At 29.3% G+C, this 25,999-nt stretch overlaps 2 protein-coding genes across 6 annotated transcripts in view; both read right to left on the bottom strand.

Moving 5' to 3' along the window:
• The window catches only part of LOC136088964 (receptor-type tyrosine-protein phosphatase S-like), a 193,246-nt gene that overhangs the window by 42,641 nt on the left and 124,606 nt on the right, over positions 1-25,999 (bottom strand). For all 3 annotated transcript variants that reach the window (XM_065814252.1, XM_065814254.1, XM_065814253.1), the window contains 2 exons: positions 25,736-25,992; positions 16,973-17,120 (listed from right to left, as the gene is read on the bottom strand). In XM_065814252.1, coding sequence (XP_065670324.1) covers positions 16,973-17,120; positions 25,736-25,992 — 405 coding nt within the window. The remainder of the gene's footprint in view (positions 1-16,972; positions 17,121-25,735; positions 25,993-25,999) is intronic.
• LOC136088963 (uncharacterized) lies at positions 4,258-7,161 on the bottom strand. 3 transcript variants are annotated; one of them, XM_065814249.1, is made up of 5 exons: positions 6,644-7,161; positions 5,993-6,521; positions 5,484-5,841; positions 4,894-5,308; positions 4,258-4,792 (listed from the first exon to the last, which is right to left on the bottom strand). In XM_065814249.1, exons 3-5 carry the CDS (start codon positions 5,813-5,815, stop codon positions 4,721-4,723), a joined length of 819 nt encoding a protein of 272 aa, XP_065670321.1. In that variant the 5' UTR covers positions 5,816-5,841; positions 5,993-6,521; positions 6,644-7,161; the 3' UTR covers positions 4,258-4,720. The 3 variants fall into 3 exon arrangements, with proteins under 3 accessions (XP_065670321.1, XP_065670323.1, XP_065670322.1); XM_065814251.1 differs by having other exon boundaries at positions 5,484-6,521; XM_065814250.1 differs by lacking the exon at positions 6,644-7,161 and having other exon boundaries at positions 5,993-6,544.

Genomic DNA, 25,999 nt, shown 5'->3' on the forward strand with positions numbered 1-25,999 from the left:
TGAAATGTCAAAAATTATAAAGCAAAAGGTGAAATACAAGGTGGAAAATGTAAGACACAAGAAGCACAAGTAGACAGAAGAATTGTTAGATATGTTAAAAGCAAACCATTTTCATTGGCCAAGCAATCAAAGATAATGAATTACAAGTAAGTGACACAACTGTTCATAGGCACTTAAGAGAGAAGACTTTATATCCACGCAGTTTATGAAAGGTTTCTTTGTTGACAAAAAAACATACTGCTAAATGTTTGCAGTTTGTAAACCAACATCTGAAAGGGCCCATCAAAGAGTGGCGCAATGTATTCTAGACCAATTAATTGAAAATTGTTTTTTATGAAGGTACAGGTTTAAGATGTCCAGCTAAAACAGAATACCAGAAAAAACACCATTAAGTCTGTGAAACATGGTGGAGCCAAAGTCATGGTATGGGGCTGCTTCTCATATAATGATATCGGCCATGTTTATAACATAAATGGTATATATGCATCGACATCCTCAATAATGGCATGCTATCCTATGTAAATGAAGTTATGCTGCAACAAGGCAACAATCCGAAACACACTAGTTGCAAGGCAAATGAGTGGTTTCAGGTCTATGGGATTATGGAGTGGTCTGCTCAGTCACCCAAACTGAACACCATTGAAAACTTATAAGGAGACATTAAAAAAGCAGCTTCTGCTGCTAATCCAACGAATGTTCAGCAGTTATGGGAAGTTATTCAACAAGTTTGGTACGCAATACTCGCAGAAAAATGTCAGAGCCTATTTGATTCATGCATTGATGTTGTGAACCCGTTATCCAATACAAAGGTTTTGCAATGAAATACAATAATAATTTGCAATTAAATATTATAATATAATACTATACTACTATACTAAATAGGGTAAATATTGTTATATTATACTTATTTTTAACATTTTAATGTTAAAAAATTAACTTTTTTAATGATTAACACTAGAAAAACTATTATTTTTCTCCATTTTTAAATACCACTGCTATTTCAATGAGTTGGACCTTTTCTTAATATTATTGTTTTTTTCTGAAATAAAATGTACAACTACTACTGACGTGATTTTTTTATTCTATTAGATTTAATTGTCAAATATTATTATACTCAATTAGATTGGAGTGTTAAAATAAATATAATACATTTTTTTCAGTAATAAGTAAAAAAATTCCTCAATAGTATTCAAAAAATTCCAGATACTGCTATTTTCATGCTCATATATATATATATATATATATATATATATATATATATATATATATATACATATATATATATATATATATATATATATATATATATATATATATATAACTTTATATATGTATATATTTAACTTTACCTGATTAGTTAGTCATGAAACTATTTTAGCCAGCCAGGAAAATAAAATTTTATGGTTAGGAGGTCTATTGAAGTTAGGTAAGTGGAGCATTAAATAAACCGATTAAAGAGGTAAAAATTTGCAACTTATAGTTGTTAGAAAGGATGTTGCTGCCGAAAGAAAAGAATGAGCAAAATATTACAGTTTTTTTGAATTAATATATCAAAAGATTTAGAGACAGCAAATGCTAAAGAGAAAACAGCTATGGATGTTTTTAATTCAATTAACTTAAAGATTGCTTAAATAAATTATAAAATTCAAATCAGCTGATAAAGAACCACTTTTTTTTTGTTATCCTTAACAATTAAAAGGAACAGATTTCCATTTCGAAGGTGGCAAAAACTTTAAAAAATTCAAGCAAGTTTAGCAATGTTTTAATCAACCCTGATTTAGCCGAGACTGAAAGTATAATGCTAAACTATAAGGAGACAAGTGCAAAAAAGCACAAATTGAGAAAACTTACAACATTTAGTTTATTATTATAGTGTACATAATGATAGAGTTTTTAAAAATTGTTTAATAGCAATCACTTATAAAAAACCAGAAACCAAATGAAAAATAATGCCGTTAACTTTTATGAAATATTTGCACAAAAAAATTGTACAAAAATCCCCCAAAATCAATTATTAAAAGGCTATAAAGTAAGCTTAGTTATAACAACCACAAAACATTATTCATTAATGTTAAATACAAAAAGTCTACCGCCCTATTAAACTTTGTCTAGCATTTGAAAAACAACTTTAGCAAAACTCATATATTAACATGGTCTAATCTGGTCTGTACAACCCCCCCCCCCTCACCCTGCCAAACTTAAATATTTTCAAAAGGTGCTGAGAAATTTGCTATTATATTCATATCCAAAACTTGAGGAACTGCTAAAAAAAGAAACAAAATTATATCAAAGTGTTGCAACAAAAAATAAATCTTATTTAAAAATTAAAAAGCTCACTACAAACCTTACTAACAATTAACAATAACTATATTACTCTACTTCATATATCTCTAGACTAACTAATAAATTGCTCACAAACACAGCTATTGTAATATATTTCATACTATTATTTATATATTTATACCAAGTTTTAATTTTATATTTTTAAATATATAAATAATGCACATTATCACGTAAACAAGTATTTTATACGAGCATTAAAAATATATATATACATATATACATATATATATATATATATATATATATATATATATATATATATATATATATATATATATATATATATATATATATATATATATATATATATATACATATATATATATATATATATATATATATATATATATATACATATATATATATATATATATATATATATATATATATATATATATATATATATATATATATATATATATATATATATAGTTATGGGCATGAAAATAGCAGTACCTGGAATTTTTTTACTAATTACTGAAAAAATATGTTATATTTATTTTAACACTTCAATCTAATAGAATATAACAATATTTGACACTTAAATCTAATAGAATAAAAAAACACACATTATTATAGTATTTTATTATAATCACATTATTAGAGTATTATAATTATTATAGTATTTCATTGCAAAACCTTTGTTTTAGATAACAGATTCACAATATCAATGCATTGAATCAACTAGGCTTTGAGATTTTTCTGCTTACCATCCTTGTTGAATAGCTTCCCATAACTGCTGAACATTAGTTGGATTAGCAGCAGAAGCTGCTTTTTCAATATCTCCTTATAAGTTTTCAATGGGGTTCAGTTCGGGTGACTGAGCAGACCACTCCATAACTCCATTGACCTGAACCACTCATTTGCCTTGCAACTAGCGTGTTTTGGGTTGTTGTCTTGTTGGAGGACCAATTTTAGCAGCATATCTTCATTTACATAGGACAGCATGACATTATTGAGGATGTCGATGCATATATATTGGTCCATGATACCAATATATATGCATTGATTAATATTATAAATATGGCCAATATTATTATATGAGACGCAGCCCCATATGATGACATTGGCTCCACCATGTTTCACAGACTTAATGGTGTAATTTTCTGGAATTCTGTTATACTATGAATACATATATATATATATATATATATATATATATATATATATATATATATATATATATATATATATATATATATATATATATATATATGTATATATATATATATATATTTATGTATATATATATATATATATATATATATACACAAATATATATATATATATATATATATATATATATATATATATACAAATATATATACATTTATATATATATATATATATAAATGTATATATATTTATGTATATATATAAATGTATACATAAACATATAAATGTATATATATATATATATATATATATATATATATATATATATATATATATATATATATATATATATATATATGTGTATTTATTCGATATGTAAGTTGTGCCAGACATAAGTCATTAAACAAAAAAACATAGCTGAACAGAAAAAATCAATTAATTTTTTATAGCCAAATTTGTGGGTTTCACTAAAATTTACTTTTTCATTATCTAACGCATTTTCCAATAGAGTATAACTTTTAGCCTTCTTGAGTAATTATGTGTATTATGGTTTTGTCAGGTGTTTACCTGTGATGCTTCTACAGCCTTTTCCTTTGATATATCTACAGCTAGAGTTGCAAAAAAAACAGTTTTTTTTTAATTGTGTTTTTTTTGTGTTTTTTTTGTTTTTTATAGTTTTTTTTGTTTTTTTAGATTAAAAAAAATTATTTACTTTTGTTTAATTTCTATTTTTATTATAAATGTAATACAATATATAATAGTAACATGATATATGATAAATATATAGTACATCACTTAAAAAATTTATTTTTAATTAACAAAAGACTCTGTATTCTGGCTTTCTTGTTCATTAAGGTCTTCTATTGCAAAGTCAAATCCGTATTCTTCAGAGTCACTTGATACCTCTGACTCTAAACTCTGTGAAGTACCATTGTCCAGAAAAAATTCTTGGCTTTGATTTGTTGATGATTCTGCATTACATTTTAGATTTTTGAGTTGTAAATTATGTGATATAAATACTAATTTTGAAGCACTGTCATTTGTTAATCTATTCCATTTTTGATTGTGGATCCAAGATTGTCTACTAAATGATCTTTCGACTGCAGCACTTGTTGGTGGAAGTAATAAAATTTTACTTGCAATATTTGATAGTATTGGAGCACAAGAACAACATATTCCCTTCCACCAACTTACAGGAGATGAATGTTTTACTGAAGCCCATATAAAAGGTTTTGCAAAAAGTCCTTTGTTTGATCTATAATCAGCTATCATCACATTCTTTAATAGAAGAATCCATTTTTCCTAATTTATGTAGCGTTTCAATGGCATCAATCTAAAGAAGATGTTTTAAATAAGGCATCTTAATTCATTTTAAATATAATTTCCTTTTTTTTCAATTAATTTAAATGAGGATTAAATTCTGAAAATACTCACCACTTCATCTCCAGAGATATGACATCCTTTATAACGTGGATCCACTAAATTTGCAGCAAGATGAATGTTTCGAATGTGAAATTTCCTTTTTTTGGCAATTATTTCCATCATAGCATTTTCCTCGCTTTTTAGAATTGGACTGCAAAGGATATTGTCCTGAAAAGACTTTTCTAAATCTGAAAATGTTTTTGCAACAATGGAGAGACTTAATTTATCTCCTTCAACTGCTGCAATGGCTATGGCTATTAGTTTTAATAACTTGATAAACCCATCCACTTTATCCCAGAACACTTCTGACAACAATAGGTTTTGAATAGGCTTAGCAAGAGATTTTGCTTCATCGTCAATAGCTAATCCCCGTAGTGCTAATCTGTTGTTATGAAGACTTTCCATACAATGTATAATTGAAGCCCATCTGAAGAATATATTTATTTATAATTAAATATTTATTTGCCTAATGTTATTTCCATACTAAGTATTATGATTTATAATGTAATATAAATTTTTTAAAAATTTATAATAATACTTTTTATGTTTTATTTTTTATGTTTTTATGTTTAATTTTATTATAAAATTAATTTTTAATAAACCTAGTTGTTACTGGAAGCTTTAGTGATTGTTGAATAATTTGTCCTGATTTCTGCTGATGTTGTTTTAACAAAGCTGATAAAATTTGAGAGTTCTTTATCCCTTTTACCACCATTGTGCAATTTCTTTGGGAATCTGCTATTGATTTCAAGTTACTCGCATCAGTAAAAATTAAATTTAAGGTATGTGCCGGGCATCCATAAGGATATATGTGAGGAAATTCAGTAACTATTAGTTGCCATGCTTTTTTCATATTGGCTGCATTATCAGTACAAACACCAAGAACTTTCATAGGTCCAACATCGCATATTATTTTTTTAACTATATTTGCCATATATTCGCCAGTATGACTTTCTGCGCCTAAATAAAGAGTTATACGTTTAATAATTATAATAAACTATAAAAATTTAAATATTTTTGAAAAACTTTACAACTTTGGAGAATATAAAATAAAACTTGCTATCTGACAATTCTGAAGACATGATAACTAAAATTAATCTAAAAAGACTACCTGTTTCTATGCTGGTCCAAAATATAGGTTGAGGTACCGTTACAACAAAATTAATGATTCCTTCATTCCTGTAAATAGTAAAATCTATCTTTATTACTGATTTTTATTATTTATGAATTATACACATGAAGTTAGAATGCACCTAAATTATATATGTGTAGCTTACATTGTTACATAATTTTGTTATATAACGTTTAAAAGTATCTAGGTATTGGATACTCCTATACTAGTGCACAAATCAGAACGTAGATAAATAGTCCTACTATTTTAAATCATATTTTCCTTGCCTGATATTGCTCCACCCATCACACAAAATTACACTTAAAGCAGTTCCCACAAGTTCTTTAACGGTAGTTGAGGTTTCATTATAAACCCTTTCAAGTAGGGAATTAGACAACATATCACGGTTAGGTAATTTAAATGCAGGTCTCAATTTTGCAAAGCTGTCTATCCATAGTTTATTTTCAAAAACTCTTAATGAGCACCCAGTACCATAGACAGCGCGTGCTAAATCCATTTGCGATTCATCCTGTAAAAACATGAAATTTACAAAAATTGTTATTACAAAAATTATATTTATATGTACTAAATGTACTAAATAAAGTTTGCTAAATATTTGAAAGTATTAAATATTCTAAATATAATTCTTACTATTTGTTCATTAGTCATTTTGTCCAAGAAAATGTAGGATGCAATTTTATTTTTCTGAGGTGTGAATGGAACTCTTGTTGAAGAATGCAATCGTTTCAAGGGAGACTTAACTGAATTGGCTTTATTTGGCTTACAGTCTCCAAACTTAGGGGTTGTAGACCTACTTTGGTTTCCACAACAGCTTGGGGTTCGAAAGAAGGACTCAATTGGAATTTGCAATATAGCAGATGATAAACATATTTTTTCCTTTTTTTCCATACATTGAATAGGTAAGTTTTCAGGAATATCTTCTTCCATTATTAGTTCAGTTTGAACTTTCTTTTGTTTAAAAGGCATATCATTCAAATATTTGTTTTTTATTTGATCTCCACATTTCATACATTTTGCAATGTGCTCGGTCATTCGAATGCCATTTTTTGATAGCTTTAAGCTGCAAAATTTGCATATAACTTGTTGAATTTTAGAACCTCCAGATTCTAAAGGTGCCTCATTGAACAATGTAGCTACAAAACATTTCTTTCTGCCTGGCTTTTTTTTTTTTAGATTTCTTTTTTTTTTTTAAATAAATATAAACAATATTTTTAAAATTATTTAATATTAAGTTTTTTTCATTAGTTATACAAACTTAGTTATTGTGTTATTTTTATTTACTTGAATACTTTTTGAATAAATAAAATTTTAGCTATCTAATTGCAATTTGAATAAACATTTGAAAAAAATGATTTAAATTTTCTAAACTCAAATGAATCCAAGATAAAAAAACTTATAAAAAACAAAATTAAATCTTCAAAATAAACCAAACTATTTCAATTTTAAATTCCAATAATTAAAACTAGTTAAAATTTCAATTTTAAACTCTGTTTAAAATTGAAATATATAAAATAAAGAAATAAACTATTGAAATTTTACAAAAGTAATAAACAAAAGTAAATAAAACATTAAAGTAAATTTTATATAACTGTTGGTTCATTTTTGTATTTTGCAATGCAGTGATATTTCATTCATTTTTATGAATGAAATAACACTGCTGAAATAACATTTTTATTTCATTCATTCAGTAGTGTTATACTTACAATTAACTAGTAGCTACTAGTATAGTTTTTTTGAGATATATTAAAAAAATTACTTAATTTTTTTTTTAATATTTAATACTGTTTTTTTTTAAATATGCATTTTATTTAATAGAAAACATTCATATTTTGAAGGTTTAATGCCTCTGAAACTGTTTCAAGTATTATTAATATCTTAAATTTAATAAATACTAAAAAAATAAAAAATAAAAAAAACTATAAAAAACAGTTTTTAAGAAGAAAAAAACAGTTTTTTTTGGGTTGCAACTCTATAAATTTGTAAGAAATATTATATAGGGTAAAATACATTACATTTAATAAAAAACATGTATATTTTGAAGGTTTACTGACACTGTAACTTTTTAAAGGATAATTGATATATAAAATTTAATGGACACCTAAAAAAAACAAAAAAACCCATTAAAAACATGTTTTTAGGACAGGCCTGTTTTTTTTGCAAAAAAAACGTGTTTTTTATAAAAAAAACGGGCATGTTTTTTTTGAGTTGCAACTCTATCTACAGCTAACTCTGAACAGAATTCTTCCATATCATGACACACTATCAAACATCAACCATATAACAACATTTTCAGTTTCTTCAGTTTTATTTATAAGCAAAAAATATTTCCAAATGAATGTAGAATTTATAACAATTTTGAATTCTTAGAGTGCATTTTATATTAAAGACATTTGTTCAATTTCATCAGCTAATGTCAAAAACAAGTTATTGTGCATCATTAATTGAATAATTTCTCTAGTTATTTGATTTGCTTCCAGATTAATGCAACTAATTAAACCTCATTATCATTTTATTTCTTTGGAGCCAGAGAAGCTTTAACTAATTCAACTTTGTTGTCTTTTTTTTTATGTTTTCAAAGAAGGTGATCTTTGAGGTTACTTAAATTGCCTATTTGATCATAAAACTATATTCTCCATAATCACATGGACAGGTTTCCTGAAATTTTATAAAAAATGAAAAAGAACCAGTGTGAGTGTATCCATTAGAATTTACATGTTATATACTACTATCATGCTTTTTGTGATAAAAATATGCAGTCTGACTACTGCTGTTCCATGATGGCTATTTTCTAAAGTACACATAAAATAAGAGCTTTAAAACAAAGTTATTAAGAGATAAATGTTAAATTGAGTTTTTTAATGGATTTTTTCTTTGTAAATTTATGTATTTATATTATTTTAAACATATATAATTGAAACTCAGAGCTGACAAAAAAAAAAAATTATTAAAAGTTTAAATGCATTTAAACCTAGCAAACCACACATAGATAGTAGCAGCAAGTTTTTCTGGTAACAAATGAAAACTAGTGTAACAATGTCTACTCTCAGTACAGGTAACATTGGCTAATCTTTTTTAATTCAACCATTTGCCCTATTTCTATGATCCAAGTAGCTAAGAAAACATTGATATTTGGTAAAACCACACTAATATTTTTTTTCTAAATACAATTATATATGCATATACATCTTTCGTTAAAAACACGCCTAACTGCCTATAACCATGAAGTGTTATATAATTACTAGAAAACCATATATAAAGTTTGTCAACATTAAGTTTGTCTGCATACAAACTTTAGTATTTTAAGACTTAAGAGTTTGCATGCAAACTCTGGTACTATAATTTTCTACATGCCAACTCTAGTACTTTAAGACTAACATTTGACTTACCATAAGCAGTAAAAAAAATAAAATAAATGGAAAAGACATACATAAGAAAAAAACTAGAGCAGATCAAGGAAAATAAATATGATTTTCTGTTAAAATATAACTTGAAACTTTAACTTTTCTAAATCTCTTACAATTATGTAGCTTGTTTTCTAGACAACAAAAATCATTGCTAGGAAAAAAAATTGTGTACTTGTTGCCTTTGTGTCTTAACACTAGTTTGTATTCTGTTTGTTCTTTAGATGGTTCAGAGCATACTATATTATCACTAAAACATTTTCATTTTGTATTTCTTTTGCATTAGATTCATCCTATCATTTAACATGGTTGGGCAGAAGTATAAACTAAATTATGTGGAAATATAAATTAGTTTATGCGAAATATAAATTGTTTTATGCGGAAATATAAATCATTTTATGCAGAAATATATATTTTATTGTGATGCATCTCAGTATATATCTATATTCATTTTTTAATTATTTTTAATGGATAGAACCAGTAAATTTTTTCAATTAAAAGAATACACTTTTTTTGATAATCAATTTATATACCTTAACAATGGAAAACCAGCAAAAATAAATAATGAAAATAATAGATTTAATTGATAGAGGAAAAGAAGTTAAAGAAATAAGCCAAACTTTATTTGAATTGGAATTATCAAATAGCTGTATTTTGAAAAATGCAAATAAAATCTTTGCCAATATACCAGATTCTGAACTGATTAATAGAAAAGGAAGAAAGTGTTCTGACAAGTCTGCTATAAGAAACACAATCAGCACTATTATAAAGAGAGATAACTCACTAACACAAGCTGTGATAAACTGGCTGAATCAGGGTTTCATGTGTCTCAGACATTTGTTTCTAGGCAACATAAAGTAATGAAAATAATGAGAAAGTGTTTATTACTGGTTCCTTAAGAGAAAAACAATAAAAGAACTCTTGATTTAAGACATAGTTAGGAAAGAGAGATTCAACATATATTGACATCAAAGTTAGTTTTTTTTGATAAAACAAGGTTTAACCTCCACATCTTATTTAATTATGGATTTGCTCCAATATACACAAAAGCTTATATAATGGTTCCAGCTAACAGAAGAAAAAGTATAAGCTTGATGGCAGCCATTTTAATTAATAGGATAATTGTATACGAGTTAACAGATGGTGCATATAATGGTGATCATTTCATTGATTTTATAAATAGAACACTATTGTCATATTTAAAATTGAGAATGCATTATTTTTTTTTTTTTTTTTTTTAATTATTCACCTCCCCAAGGCCGAGGAGGCCACTATAGTCAAGGAGGCTACTTTTTGTGGTTACAACCCTCTCTCAACTCTATAACTTCGAAACACGAACCTTGACGAACAAGGCCGCTGCGCGGAGAAACAAGTTGAGCGCGGTACTACCAGGGACGTGGTGGGGATCGAACTCGGAACTTCTCGCTTATGAGGCGAACGCTCTACCACTACACCACTACCGCACTATTATTTTAATAATAGATAATCATTTTCATCATTGTCATAATCATTTGATAATCATTTTCATTATTGACCTGATGTTTTGAAAATATTACATGAGAACAGCATATTGAATAAATTTCTCCCACCTTATTCCCCTCTACTTATTTCCATTGAAGAATTTTTCAACGTCTTAAAATGCAGCTAAAAAAACATTTGTCCATTCGCTCAAAATAGTGACAAAATGAAAAACAGAGTTTGAGATTTAATAAACAGCTGGCAATCAAATTTGATTAATTATTATCATTGTATTTCTTGTCTATTACTTAAAGCGTTGGTAAGGAATAAACTTATTTAATAAGTAAATTATTTGATTAGCTGATATTATTTATCTTATTAATGAATTGAATATAATTTATTACAGGTTTATACAGAAATATAAAAAAAGTAAGAAAATCAAAATAAGAAAATATGAAATTTAAATGAGAATTAAAAAAAAACCCTGTAATTTATTAAATAAACTGATTCTTTGCGTTTAAAATGGCTGACACCAAGTTTATTTTAACTTTTTTAAAAAAACTTCAAAAAATCTTATTTATATTTTCTTATTTTGATTTTTTTTTTATAATTTATATTTCCACATTAATTAATTTGTACTTCTGCATAAATTAATTTATATTTCCACATAACCCTGTACATTAATATGTCTTTTATTTCAATAAGCCTTAAGGCTGACAAGATATTCCTTTCCTAATTTTCCTTGTAAAAGCTTTTATTTTATATTGTTTTATGTTGAGCTTCACTCTACCTTGTGATATTTCTTCCTGTGCAACTGCTTTTAACTGTAATCATTCTGTCTTATTTATTTAACTTTTTTTTGAAATTAGAGATCTATTTATCATTGCGAAAAATTACTGCAAAAAATGCACTGCCAATCATAAATGTCCATTATTCTCAGTTTGCCAATTTTCGTATTTTACCTTAAAAGTTAAGTTTTAAAGGTTTTTAGAAAATTTTTTAGCGTCATTAACAAAAGTAAGTGTAACAATTTTTCTTATCTCTTGAATCTAATAAGCACACACTTTCTATACTTGGAAAGAACTTTTTCATTAACTTATCTCTTAAATCTAATAACACTTTTGTTGCTAAAATTATTTTATTGGATTTGATTGCTAAAATTATTTTTCACCTAAACTTTTTTTAACAACTTGTGGTATGGACAAGAGTCCTGTCATGGTTTAGAGAAAAATTATTCATAATAAGCTACATAAGAGATCATTATGTGGTGTATCTTGGAAAAGTATTGAATTAATCCTTTTCAAATTGCAGCATTAAAACAATCATTTCCAGTATACTTTGGAGTCTCATTAAGTTTTATATTCAGTAATTAATTTTGATCAATTTTGATAATTAATTCTCTTCTTTATTAATAATCTTACCTTTCTTTTTTTTAAATAATGAAATTTGTGTTTAAAAAAGAAATTTGTGTTCTTTTAGAAAAAAAAAGTTTTTTTTTTTTTAATTTTTTAAAACTTACTACCTTTGAAAACATGTACAAAACTTTACACTTAGTAAAACCTTTAGCAACAAAGTTCTTTGATTGTATGGATGCAAAATTATCATTAAAAAAAAAAATCAACTGATACTGAAAGAATCAATAAAAAGTCAAGAGCATAACTTATCAAGAAAGGTGCCTGGGATTTATTGATGCTAAAAAAGTACGACAAAAAACTATGGGATGATTTTCTATAACTTTTATCTCTTAAACTTTCTAAATGTGCGTAGCTACCATTATGAATGGTAGCTAAAAGCAGTTTCGAGTTTTTACTAGTTCACATACTAATTTTATCTATATCCTGTATGTATACCAAAGTTCATGTAAAACAAATGTAAAAATAGCTTAAACTCTTTGTATTTTAAGCATTTTTTTGATGATTTAGCGAGAAAATTTTTTTTTTTCCTAATATAAATATAATTTTTTCATGTAAATTTTGCAACAATTCTCTCTTTGCTCTATTTGCTCTATTGGCTGTTTATACTATTATATATTTATGACTTAATAAAAACTTGTCACTTTTTGATCAGGCAGTTTATCTTTAAAAGTAATCATATATGAAATGATTACTTTTCTGTGACAACTTGCTGCTCAAAGTGGCTGGTGAATTATAACCTTTTTTTCAATTATTTATTTTTTAAACATCTTTGCTTCCAACAAGGCTGCAACCAACCACTAATTAGTAAATGACTGGGGCTATGGCAGGAGCCAGGTTTGATAACACATAGCTGCGACCGGGAATGAGTTTATGATCAGTGCTGCATTAATATTGATAGATCCTATAAAAATGTTATTTTTAATTAAAATTTATGATATGAATTTTATTTAAAAACAATATTTAATAAGATCTATCAATTTTAATGCAGCCCAGGCCGGGTTTTTGACCGGGGTTGCATTTATATTGATAGATCCTATAAAAGTATTGTTTTTAATTATAACTCATATCATAAATTTCAATTAAAAAGAACATTTTTATAGGATCTATCAATATTAATGCCGCACTGATCATAAACTCATCCCCAGTCACAGCTATGTGTTATCAAACCTGGCCCCACCCATAGCCCCGGTCGTTTACTAACACTAATTAAAGTTGGAAGTTACTGGAAGAGAAAAGATGAAGATTGTAGGGCAAGATAACAATTGACAGACGACTTAAAGATTGCAAATTATAAGAATCACAAAAGCAAGATGAAGAAAGCGAATTCCAAAGAACTGATGTTCGTAGAAAAGACCTAGACTAATAAAAGTATTTGGAGCACTTAGGAACAGTCAAAGAAAAAGGACTTAATTGAATGATGAGAAATATGAGAATGAATTTTAGTAGATGGCACAAAGGACGCTAGCTCTTTAGAGCAGTGCCCATTATAGTATTTGTAAAAAAGAGAAAGAGAAGCAACATTACGACGATGTGATAATGGTTTTATATGTATTAAAGTTAACCAGCCACTGTGAGCCCCATGCTGTAGCAAAAGTGAGATCGTTTTCGAGATCTGATGCCTCCTCCAAGCAATCAGAGAGTGTTGGCTTCTTATCACAACAAGAATAAATTGTAGTATCATCAGCAAACAATGCCATCTTAGATGTGAGAATACCTGGAAGATCGTTAATGTAAATTAAAAAGAGTATAGGGCCAAGGATTAAACCTTGAGGAACCCCTGAAGATACAGAATAAGAATAAGAGTGCTGTCCATCAAGGACAAATTTAATGCTACAATTGGAAAGAAAGGATTCATTATTCTTAAAGATGTTACCAGATACATCATAAGAACACCTTCATCTAATGTACAATAAAACCTATCAGCTATTACTGTTAGCAAATCAGCAGTAGAATGAGAAGATCGAAATCCATATTGATGGTCAGAAAGTAAGTTATTAGATTCAAGATAAGAAATTAATTGTTTGTTAATTAAAGATTCAAAAACCTTGCTTATGATAGGAAGAAAACTAATGTGATGGTAGTTAGACGAATCAGATCGCTCTCCCTATTTTCTGTTATCCCTATTTTCAAAATTTTTGAAAATAGGGATAACAGATGCCGCTTTCCAGCAGTCTGGAAAATAAGACTCTGATAAGCAGTTTTTGAATAGTTTTAAAAGTATAGATGACAGCTCCAGAGAACAATTCTGCAAGACTATAACAGGTATGTTGTCCGGGCCACAAGCTGAAGAAGAGTCTAAGCAGGAAATCACTTTAGATACAGAGGCTGGAGTGATAAGAATGTCAAGCAATGGATCAATCTGTTTGTTGGCAATATCAGGAAGAACACAACTAGTGGAATCAAGAGATTGATCAAAAGTTTTTAGCAAACAATTCAGCTTTGGATTTAGGTGAGATGACAAAGTCTGAACCAAGCAAGAAAGGTGAAATTAAAGATTTGCCCTTATCATTAATACTATTAAAAATTCTCCAGAAGTCACAAGAGTCTCATTTTTGAGATACAAGATTTCATGACCTGAGAATAGAGGGCTTTGGCATTAGACAAAACTTTTCTACAATTGTTTCTAGCAGTAATAAACAGACGCCTGTTTTCTGGAGAATTGTTTTACTGATAGATATAGAAGTAACGGTTTTGATAGGAAATCACAGCAGCACAATGTGAGGAAAACCATGGAGGAGAGTGAGGCCTGACATGGAATCGTTGAGAGGGAAAAAAAGATTCCATGCCAGCCTGAATCCATGAAGTTATGTAAGAAGCACATTTGTCGACAGGAAGACGAAAGATTTCTACCCAATGGCAATCACAAAGAAAATCACGCAAAGAATCCCAGTAAGCTTTAAGGTAATTGTAAGAGGTACGATAATAGAGGGATTCAGGTAATGTAGAAGAATATATTGGTTTTAGAGAGATCAAACTGTGATCAGAAGCACCTAAGGGTGAATGTGGAGAAACTGAGCACTGACTAGGATCAGAAACAAGACTTAATTCGAATAGAGAAGGTAAATGATTCGGGTTGTCTGGAAAGCAAGTTGGAAAGTTAACTATTTGAGTTAGAGATTGAGAAAGGCAAAAATTGTGGGCTTTAATGCCTGCATAATCACTGACACTAGAGCCAAGCCATTTAGTGTAGTGAGAATTTAAGTCACCAACAACAACAATATTGGTTGATAGATAAAGAGAGAGGGTTTGGTCAATATGATCAGAAATAACATCAAAATAAGTGCAGTCTTGAGATGAAGGAGAGCTATATATAACAAAGAGAAAGGCAATAGAGTGAAGAGGTGAAACAAAAGTGAAAGAGAGAAACGAAAGCACATGAAAGAACTGTCTGTAGATTCAAACCTAGTTTCACAACAAATGGGTGAATTTTTACCAATGTAAATGCACAGGCCAAGCATGTGACTATTGGATTCTTTACGAATTAAAGGAAGATAACCATCAACATTAAGGTCACAAGATGAGACAGCTGAACTCAAATTTGTCTCACAAAGAGCAAGAAGGTCTGGTGAACTTTGCAAGAGATAAGACTCAACAGAAGAAAAGTTACTTTGAAGACCACGAATATTAGTGAATGATAGGATTAGAGAACTTGGTGATGATGATGGTTTTTTGTGTTTTATAGTTTTTGGTACTTTATTCATTTTTAAATTTGTTGAAGAATATGACTCAAAGCATAGATAGTACTCAGAACATTGTTTAATAGCCCAAGCAATTGCAACATAACTATTAATAAACCCTAAGCCGTAACAAAGTGCTCCAAATGTGGCTTCGGCAATGCACACCAAAAGTACAAACAGGGACACCATCTGTGCGCAACATGGCACTGTTTATACTTTGATATTTTTTAGCTGTTGATGGAATCAGCCTCTCTGAGAGCTACCCCAGAGATCAGGAAACCTGACTACCAGCCAGCCTTAGAACCATAAAACTGAGTTTTAGAGCTGTACCATCATTAGGAGATAATAGAATGAGTTGCCTAGTCATAAAAACAAAGACACAAGCAAAACCAATGCATTGAGTCAAAAAGATCATGCATTCAACATCCTAAACTGGAAACAATGTATTATAAATACATCTGTGTCAGCCTAATAGATGAAGAAGGGGTGCGAGGCTGGTCAACAGATAGACTCTGTTTACCCCTTAAGTCTTTGCCTAGGATGCCTTCTGCAAGACAGTAGCCGGATGCAATTTAACATCTGCCCAAGATGAGTTTTTTTATCGAGACACCATCTCTAGCCTTTACTCCACCAAGAGCCCCAAGACAGGGGGTGTTATAAGTCAGATTTGGCATCGCCTAGCCTTTGCCTAAAAAGGTGTATCCTACAAGGCAGCAGAAAAACAAGACTAAATTGATGCAAGCACTAAAACAAGATTAAGTTGATAACTGCAATACACAAATAAAATAATTATTAACTATTTCTCATCTTAATTAGTTTATTATTTATGTTAAATTTATAATGACTTCATTTTAGTTATTTTAAAGTGAGACTGACTTGGTAATAGTGAGTACTTGTTTCATTATCACTCTATACTTCAAGCAAAAACTTACAATTATTGTTGTTAAATTTTAGTGTTGATAAATACTTTCTTTTTTACACATGCATACTCAAAGAAATACAACTTACATTTTGTGCATCCTCTAACATGAATACGCATACAACAATTGTTGTTCCAAGATTTAGGCATTACTTTTATATACTTTGCTAGGTACAAGCTTGGAAACCAGTTAATAGTATAAGGAAATATGCGCCCTTTGCTTCCAATATATAAATTCTGAAAAAAAATTAATAAAAAAAAGTAGTTATGCTTTCAGACCATTTTCACAAAATAAAACACATTAACTCTTGAACTTTTATCAAAAAAATTTAAATTTAAAAATGCAACAAGTGTTGACCTGGAATCATGTTCACTTTCAAAATTAATCACTTGCATTACAGAATAATTTAACTTGCATTACAGAATAATTTAGACACATTGGAATCAGAAAGTATGCTAATAGAAATGTAAAGATTCAACATATAATAATCATAAAATTTAAATTCAATATAAATAAAATTCAATATAGCTTTCAATATAAATTTTATATATAGATTTCAATATATATTTTTAATATAGACTTCAATATATATTTTAAACTATTGTATAAAAACATAAATAACTAAATCAAAAAACTAAAAAAAAAGAACTAAATTGAAAATGATGTAAAGCAGGTTCAAATAAACTTGTAAACAACTGAATTCAAAATTTGATTATCAAATAGTTTTGAGTGGTAAAGCAAGATTTTAAAACAATAAAAATTAAAGTAATAATAATTAATAAAGATGTTAAGATTTAATAAATTATTAAATTATTAGGAATTTTTTGAAAAAGTTTAAATTTTTTGAAAAATTTAAACTTTACAATAACAAACACATTTTTTGTCTTTTTTAATTTTAGTTTTTCAGACCAGTTAAATATAAATTAAAAAATTAAAAAAATATTTTTTCAGAAATAAAAAATTACTATAAAAATTCTTTTGGAATATTAAAATGCAAAAACATTTTATGAAAGCAAAGAAAGTAATTACAGAAAAGTAAGCTTCTTAAATGGCAACTTTACTTCAACTTAAATAATATAAAATGAGGTAGTGATGATTAATAATGGTAATAGTGGTAAAAATGGCCATCAATAATCGTAATAATTGTAGAGCCCCGCATTGTTTGGAAGAAGTTCTGAGTTCAACATGTTCTTGGTAGTGATGTATTTTTTAAAGAAAAAACAGCTATTATCTTGATTGAGAGAAAAATAAAAGTGTTTTGCCTTTTAGTGCAACTTTATAAATTTCTGAGCTTTCATGCAGAAAAATGATTCGAGAGCCCATTTACAAGATAACCAAGAGAACATTTATTAGCAACTACTTAATGATAGTCAGTCTTTATATCAGATATATTAAGATTAAAAGTAAATAGTTTCTTGTGAATAAAAAAAATAATTATTTAATCTATAAGCAATAGTGCAGCTATATATGATAGGCATAAAAGTGATCATTCTTTATTTAGGAGTTTGAGGTGCATTTTGTAATCAAGTAAAAAAATCAAGTAGACAGTTCAATACTTAAGAAGAAAAACTTTTAAACCAAAAGAGCTGTGCAAACCAAATCCAACATGTGATGCAAAGCCCATCAAGCAAGTTTTTGTGTTATTTTACTTTTTATATTATCTTAAGTGATTAATTTTTGATCATACTTATACAAAAAATAAAACAGCAAAAAAAAATTAATAAGCAGCAAACACAAACAAATATTTAAAAAGACAGGTATAAAATGGATTACCCCAATACTATTGAAAAAGTAGGAACAACAGCAATGGGTTAGAGTCATAAAATATTTCACAAAAAATCAAAAAGTGATCTAATTATAACGCAAAAAACCTTTCTGATATCATACAACATTTCAGAGGTTCAGACCGATGCTCTTAATAATTCTTAAAGAATTTCCTTAAAAAAAAAGTTTATGTAGAACAATATAAATGCTATTGTACAAATTTATATTTATTCTTAATTAGACAGTTTATCTCTGTTACAAAATATTTCTAGAAACATGGATCAGTATAAAATCATCACTGCATAAACTAATTGCTCATTTATGGTAGCTTATTTTCAGGGCTCGAAATAGCCGCCAGAAATCAGACAGGTGTCTGGCACTTGTCCAGTAAAACATGACATCTATCAGTCATTTTGTCCAACCCATATATTGTTTGCATTTATTTTATAATCATTTAAGTTGTTCCAAAATAATTAATCAATTTAATTCATTTTTGAATTTTTTATTTTTTATACAAAAAAAAAAAAGAAAAAAAAAAAGTCTATTTCTAAGATATTTTAGGACTTTCAGATTCTAGTGGGGGAGGATGCATACGCCATCCTGGACCCATCACTGAGGTAATTACATTTAATAATCTTATATAATTTAAATAAAATGGGTTTATTGTTAACAACCATTAGAATAAATTTGTTACTTTATTTAAGGAAGTAATAAGTAAACATAACTATGTACTTAATACATTTATAACAATTTAAAAAGTATATCGCATATTATAGTATTTTATTCATGTCCGCCAAACTTGAGTATTTATCAGACAAATTGTCCAGAACAAAATAGTTCGTCATTTCAAGCCCTGTATATTAAATAAAGAAGAATGTGGTTTGATTAATTTTTATAAACCAAGTTTAAAAGGGCAACAAAAAAATATTAAAATCAATACATTTTTGACTCTTAAGAAAATTTCTTTCTTGAAAAGCAAACTTTTAAAGTATTTAAGTTCCTTGCTCTTCCAAAATATAGTTTAACTATTTTGCATCCAAGTTTTTATTGCTAGTCTTTAAACTTAATGAAGTGAAGTCTGTGAAATAGCTTAGTGAATCACTGTGCAACTACACTTGCAAACTAAATTCCATTTAAATTTCTAAGTAAAAATCTAGGTTTTGATCTTATTGAGCATAATGAACATCAAATCAAAATTAAAATCTCCCATGTGCTGTATGGAAAGTTTATTCTAACTTCTTGGTATTTCAAGCTAACACCAAAAAAGAAGCTTAGTCTTGTCTATGAACAAGAAATTGTTGAGCAGATGGAGTTGTCAACATCAATCAATAGCAAAACGGAAACTAGCATTAATATTGCAGATTTTAATAATAATATGAATTAATGAGTTTGTGGCTCTATGGTTCAAGAACAAGGCTCTCAACAACATGTAAACCAAACATATGGGATAATTTATCAGGTCAGGTTATCCTGCTAATGTCAGGTCAGGTTATCCTGCTACTGGAAACATGTAACCCAGTACAATCTGCCTCATGTCCTGCTGCCTTGTAAGATACGCCTTTTTAGGCAAAGGCTAGGAGATGCCAACTCCAACTTAAAACACCCCCTGCCTTTGGGTTCTTGGTGCAGTAAAGGCTTGAGATGGTGTCTTGATAAAAACACTTATCTTCGACCAATGTTAAATGCATATGGCTACTGTCTTATAGAAGGTCTCCTAGACAAAGACCAAAAGGGTAAACAGATTTTATCTGTTGACCAGCCTTGCAATCTTTCCTCATCCATTAGGCTGGCGCAGATGTAATTATAATACATTGTTTCCAGTTTAGGATGTTAAATGCTGGATCTTCTTGAATCAATGCATGAGTTTTGCTTGTGTCTCTGTTTTTATGACTAGGAAACTCATTCTATATTCTCCTAATGAGGGTACAGCTCTAAAACTCAGTTTTATGGTTCTGAGGCCGGCTGGTACTCAGGTTTCCCGAACTCTGTGGTAGCTCTCAGAGAGGCTGATTCCATCAACAGCTGAAAAATATCAAAGTATTACCAGTGCCTTGTTGCGCATGGATGGTGTCCCTGTTTGCACTTTTGGTGTGCATTACCAAGGCCACATTTAGAGCCCTTTGTTACAGCTAAGGATTTATTATGAGGAAATTGCTTGGGCTATTAAACAGTGTACAAAGTACTATCAATGCATTGAGTCCAGTTCTTTAACAAATTTAAAAATGAATGAAGTACCAAAAATTATAAAACACAAAAAAACCATTGATATCACCAAGTTCTCCAAACCTATCATTCACTAATATTGGTGGTTTTCGAAGTAACTTTTCTTCTGTCGAGTCTTATCCCTTGCAAAGTTCACCAGACCTACTTGCTCTTTGTAAGACTAATTTGAGTTCAGCTGTCTCAACTTGTGATCTTAGTGTTGATGGTTATTTTCCTTTAATTCGTAAAGACTCCAATAGTCACATGCTTGGCCTGGGCATTTACATTCTTAAGAATTCACCAACTTGTCGTGAAACTAGGTTTGAATCTACAGACTATTCTTTCATGTGCTTTCATTTAGCACCACTCCACTCTATCGCTTTTCTTTTTGTTCTATATAGCTCTCCTTCACCTCAAGACTGCACTCATTTTGATGTTATTTCTGATCATATTGACCAAGCCCTCTCTCTTTATCCATTAGCCAATATTGTTGTTGTCGGTGACTTGAATACTCATCAAACTGAATGACTTGGCTCTAGTGTCAGTGACTCTGCAAGCATTAAAGCCCAAAACATTTGCCTTTCTCAATCCCTAACACAAACAGTCAACTTTCCAACTCGCTGTTCCAGACAACCCAAATCATTTACCTTCTTTATTCGAATTAAGTATTGATTCTGATCCTAGTCAGTGCTCAGCTTCTCCACATTCCCCCTAAGGTGCTTCTGATCACGGTTTGATCTCTCTAAAACCAATATATTCTTCTACATTACCTGAATCCCCCTATCATCATAACTCTTACAACTACCTTAAAGCTTACTGGGATTCTTTGCGTGATTTTCTTTGTGATACCACTTGGGTAGAAATCTTTCGTCTTCCTGTTGACAAATGTACTACTAAAATGACTTCGTAGATTCAGACTGGCATAGAATCTTTTTTTTCCTCTCAACGATTCCAGGCCAAGCCTCACTCTCCTCCATGGTTTTCCTCACATCATGCTGCTGTGAGTGCCCTTCGAAACCATTTCTTCCATATATATCAGTAAAACAATTCTCCGGAAAACACATGTCTGTTTACTATTGCTAGAAACTATTGTAAAAAGGTTTTGTCTAATGCCAAAGCCCTCTATTCTCAGGTCATAAAATCTTGTGTTTCATCACAAAAATTAGGCTCTCGTGACGTCTGGAGAATCTTTAATAGTATCAATAATAAAGGCAAACCTGTAATTCCACCTCTCTTGTTTGGTTCACACTTTGTCCCCTTTCCTAAAGACAAAGCTGAAGTATTTGCTAAGAACTTTTCATCAATATCATCTCTTGATTCCAATAGTTGCGTTCTACTTAATATTGCCAACAAACAGGTCAATCCATTGTTTGACATTCGTATCACTCCAGCCTCTGTATCTAAAGTGATTTCCTGCTTAGACTCTTCTACAGTTTGTGGCCCGAACAACATACCTGTTATAGTCTTGCAGAAGTGTTCTCCAGAGCTGTCGTCTATACTCTTAAAACTATTCAACAAGTGCTTATCAGAGTCTTGTTTTCCAGCCTGCTGGAAAGTGGCATCAGTTATCTCTATCTTCAAAAATTCTGGAGAGCGATCTGATTCGTCTAACTACCGTCACATTAGTTTTCTTCCTATCATAAGCAAGGTTTTTGAATATGGATTTCCATCATTCTACAGCTGATTTGCTAACAGTAATAACCGATAGGTTTTATCATGCATTAGATAAAAGTAGTGAGGTTAAGGTCATCGCTCTTGACATTTCTAAAGCTTTTGATAAAATTTGGTATGCTGGTCTTCTCCATAATCTTTCTTCTTACAGTGTATCAGGTAACAACTTTAAGATTAATGAATCCTTCCTTTTCAATCGTAGTATAAAAGTTGTCCTCGAAGGACAGTACTCTTCTTCTTATTCTGTAACTTCAGGCGTTCCTCGAGGTTCAATCATTGGCCTTATACTCTTTTTAATTTACATTAATGATCTTCCAGATATTCTCACATCTAAGATGGCATTGTTTGCAGATGATACTAACATTTATTCTTGTCGTGATAAGAAACCAACACTCTCTGATTGCTTGGAGGGGGCATTTGAGCTTGAAAAGGATCTCACTTCTGCTACAGCAAGGGGCTCACAGTGGCTGGAGAACTTTAATTTAGATAAAATTCAATTTTTTTTAGCTAATCGTTATCGCAATAATTTAGATCTTACCATATTTATGAACGGTGATGTACTAGATGAGTCATATACCCTTCATCTTCTAGAATTAGCTCTTACTTATAATCTTTCTTGGAAACCATATATCAAATCGATTGCAAAATGAGCATCTGCTAAGGTTGCATCTCTTTATCGAGCTCAACACTTTCTTACTTCGGATTCTATTTTCTAGAAATCTAAAATCTGGCCTTGTATGGAATACTGTTGCCATATCTGGGGTGAATTATTTAATGATGCCCTTTCTCTTTTAGACAAGGTGCAAAAACGCATTGTAAACATAGTTGAACCTGCTCTTGCAGCCAACCTCCAGCCATTATTACATATAAGTAATGTTGCTTTTCTTTCTCTTTTTTAAAAATACTATAATGGACACTGCTCTAAAGAGCTAGTGTCTCTTGTGCCATCTACTAAAATTCATTCTGGTGTTACTCGTCATTCAATTAAGTCTCATCCTTTTTCTGTGACTGTACCTAAGTGCTCCAAAAACTCTTATTCATCTAGTTTTTTTCTTCAAACATCAGTTTTTTTGAATTTTCCTCAATCATCTTGCTTTTCTGATTCATAATTCGCAACTTGAAAGATTGCGAATTATGAATCAGAAAAGCAAGATGATGGAGGAATCTTTTTCTCTTCCAGTAACTTCCAGTAATTAGTGGTTGGTTGGTTGGTTGCAGCCTTGTTGGAAGCGAAGATGTTAGAAAAAAAAAAAAATTTTGTTTATAGACTTCTATCATTTCGATTCTTTGTAAAACATTTTCATTTGATATAAGTCAACTCATTTGAACATACTTATGTTTGGAGCTTCTTATATTTTATTGCAAAGCTATTTTATAAAAGTAAAATCAACTGTTTAAATTTAATCAAATTTTCGCCGAACAATTTGAATTTCATACAAATTTAAGCTAAGTTTTATCTTTCAGACCTGCTACCAAAATGGGATTGGCTGTCTGAAAAAACTGTGAAAAAAATTGTGAACCATTAATTCTTTTCTAGAACAAATGGAACAAAAAAGAAAAATGCTTAAAAAGATGCAGGAATTTTTTAAAAAGTTTTAAACCCATTTAAATTTTAGAAAAAGATAAATTAAAAATTATTATTATTAGTATCAAACTACAACAACAAGTCGTGAAAAATGTTTATATAAAGACCATTTATAGTAGTTTTGAACTTTCATTTTTTGTGAATCCGCCATAATTGTTTTTAAAAATATTTGTTGTTTTTGAGTTTTGACAGTTTACTGGTAATTGATTTCATTGTTCCGTCTATCCTGTTTGAGAAGAAGTTGTGGCAAATATTAGACTTAAGTTGTTCTCTGGTTAGAAAGTTTTGTTGCCTTGTGGTGTGGTCGAATTTTTTTTCGGTTGAACTTGAATAAAAGTTTATTTTATTTAGTCCATATTTAATTTGGAATATTTGTAGTAAATTTTAAAACTTAAAAGCAAAGGATCCTTTGCTTTTAAGTTTTACTACTAACTTCTTGTACTAATTTAGTCTTCTCTAGACTGCCTCAAATGTTTTGATATTTTTTATTCTATTTGGATTCCACATGGAAGCACAGTACTCCAGATGTGGTATTACCATTGACTTGAAGAGCGTTGTAAAAGTGGTAATGATAAGGTATGTATATTTCACTTTTAAATACTTTTGTTTTTTCTCTGAATTAAGATACTAGCTGTTTTTTCTTTGAAAAATACAGCACTACCAAGAACATGTTGAACTCAGAATATGCGATTCGACTATTACAGAATTGATTTGCTGATCCTATTTTAAGTCATAGCTTATAATCACTACCAAGTCTTTGTCAAGTTCTACTTTTGATATTTGATGCCCATTTACTTCATAGTTAAACTTTTGATTTTATTTACCAATGTGAATTACTTTACATTTGCTCTCTCATTTAAAGACATTTGCCATGTTTCACACCATTTTTATAAAAAAATATTATTTTGCCAACAAATCAAATCATTTTTGAATTTGATGATTCCAATCATTTTTGTGTCATCTTTTTTTTATTTTTTTATTTTTTAATTTTTTTTATTCACCTCCTCAAGGCCAAGAAGGCCACTACAGATGAGGAGGATACTTAATAGTGGTTATAACCCTCTCTCGACTCTATAACTCTGAAACACAAACCTTGACAAACAAGGCTGCTGCGCGGAGAAACAAGTTGAGCGCAGTACTACCAGGGACGTGGTGGGGATCGAACTCGGAACCTCTCGCTTATGAAGCAAGCACTTTACCACTACACCACTACTGCATATCTGCAAAAAGTTATGGATCATTTTTAATTTGTGATGCCAAATCATTTATACAAATTACAAACAGTAATGAACCTGAGGAAACCCACTTACAAACAGTAATGAACCTGAGGAAGCACATGAAGCCAGTCTGATATGGCATCTCTTAGTACAACATGCTGTTTTCAACCTTTTAAATTTATTATACAATTAAACATCTCATTTACTATTTCGTATGCTAATAACTTTCTTAAACAAAGACCTGCGTGTGGTACCTGATCGAATACTTTGTTTTCTTAAAATTAAAACAGCAAAGCATTCGTTCAAGTTTTTAAATATATTAACTATCAAAATTATTAAAACATAAATTTATAAAGGTAAAAAAATGAAATAACTCTATAAAGGTAAAAAAATGAACTACAAATATACAAACCGCATCATTTTTCATTTTATACTTTACTACACCATACCAAATTTGATATTTTGTTACCCATGAATCACTGTTAGAATCACCTTGTACATTAATACCTGATACTGCAGAAGCTTGATTCAACTCAATTATTATATATGGTTTACTATCATTAGATAAGGCACACCATGTAAATGGGCTATCAATATATGCATCAATAATTGTAAACTCAAGTTTTGAAGACATTTCAGCAAATGCTGGATTAAATATATTACCACAAACTAAAAA

Source organism: Hydra vulgaris, chromosome 12 (genome assembly GCF_038396675.1).
Source record: "Hydra vulgaris chromosome 12, alternate assembly HydraT2T_AEP".
Classification (NCBI taxonomy): domain Eukaryota; kingdom Metazoa; phylum Cnidaria; class Hydrozoa; order Anthoathecata; family Hydridae; genus Hydra; species Hydra vulgaris.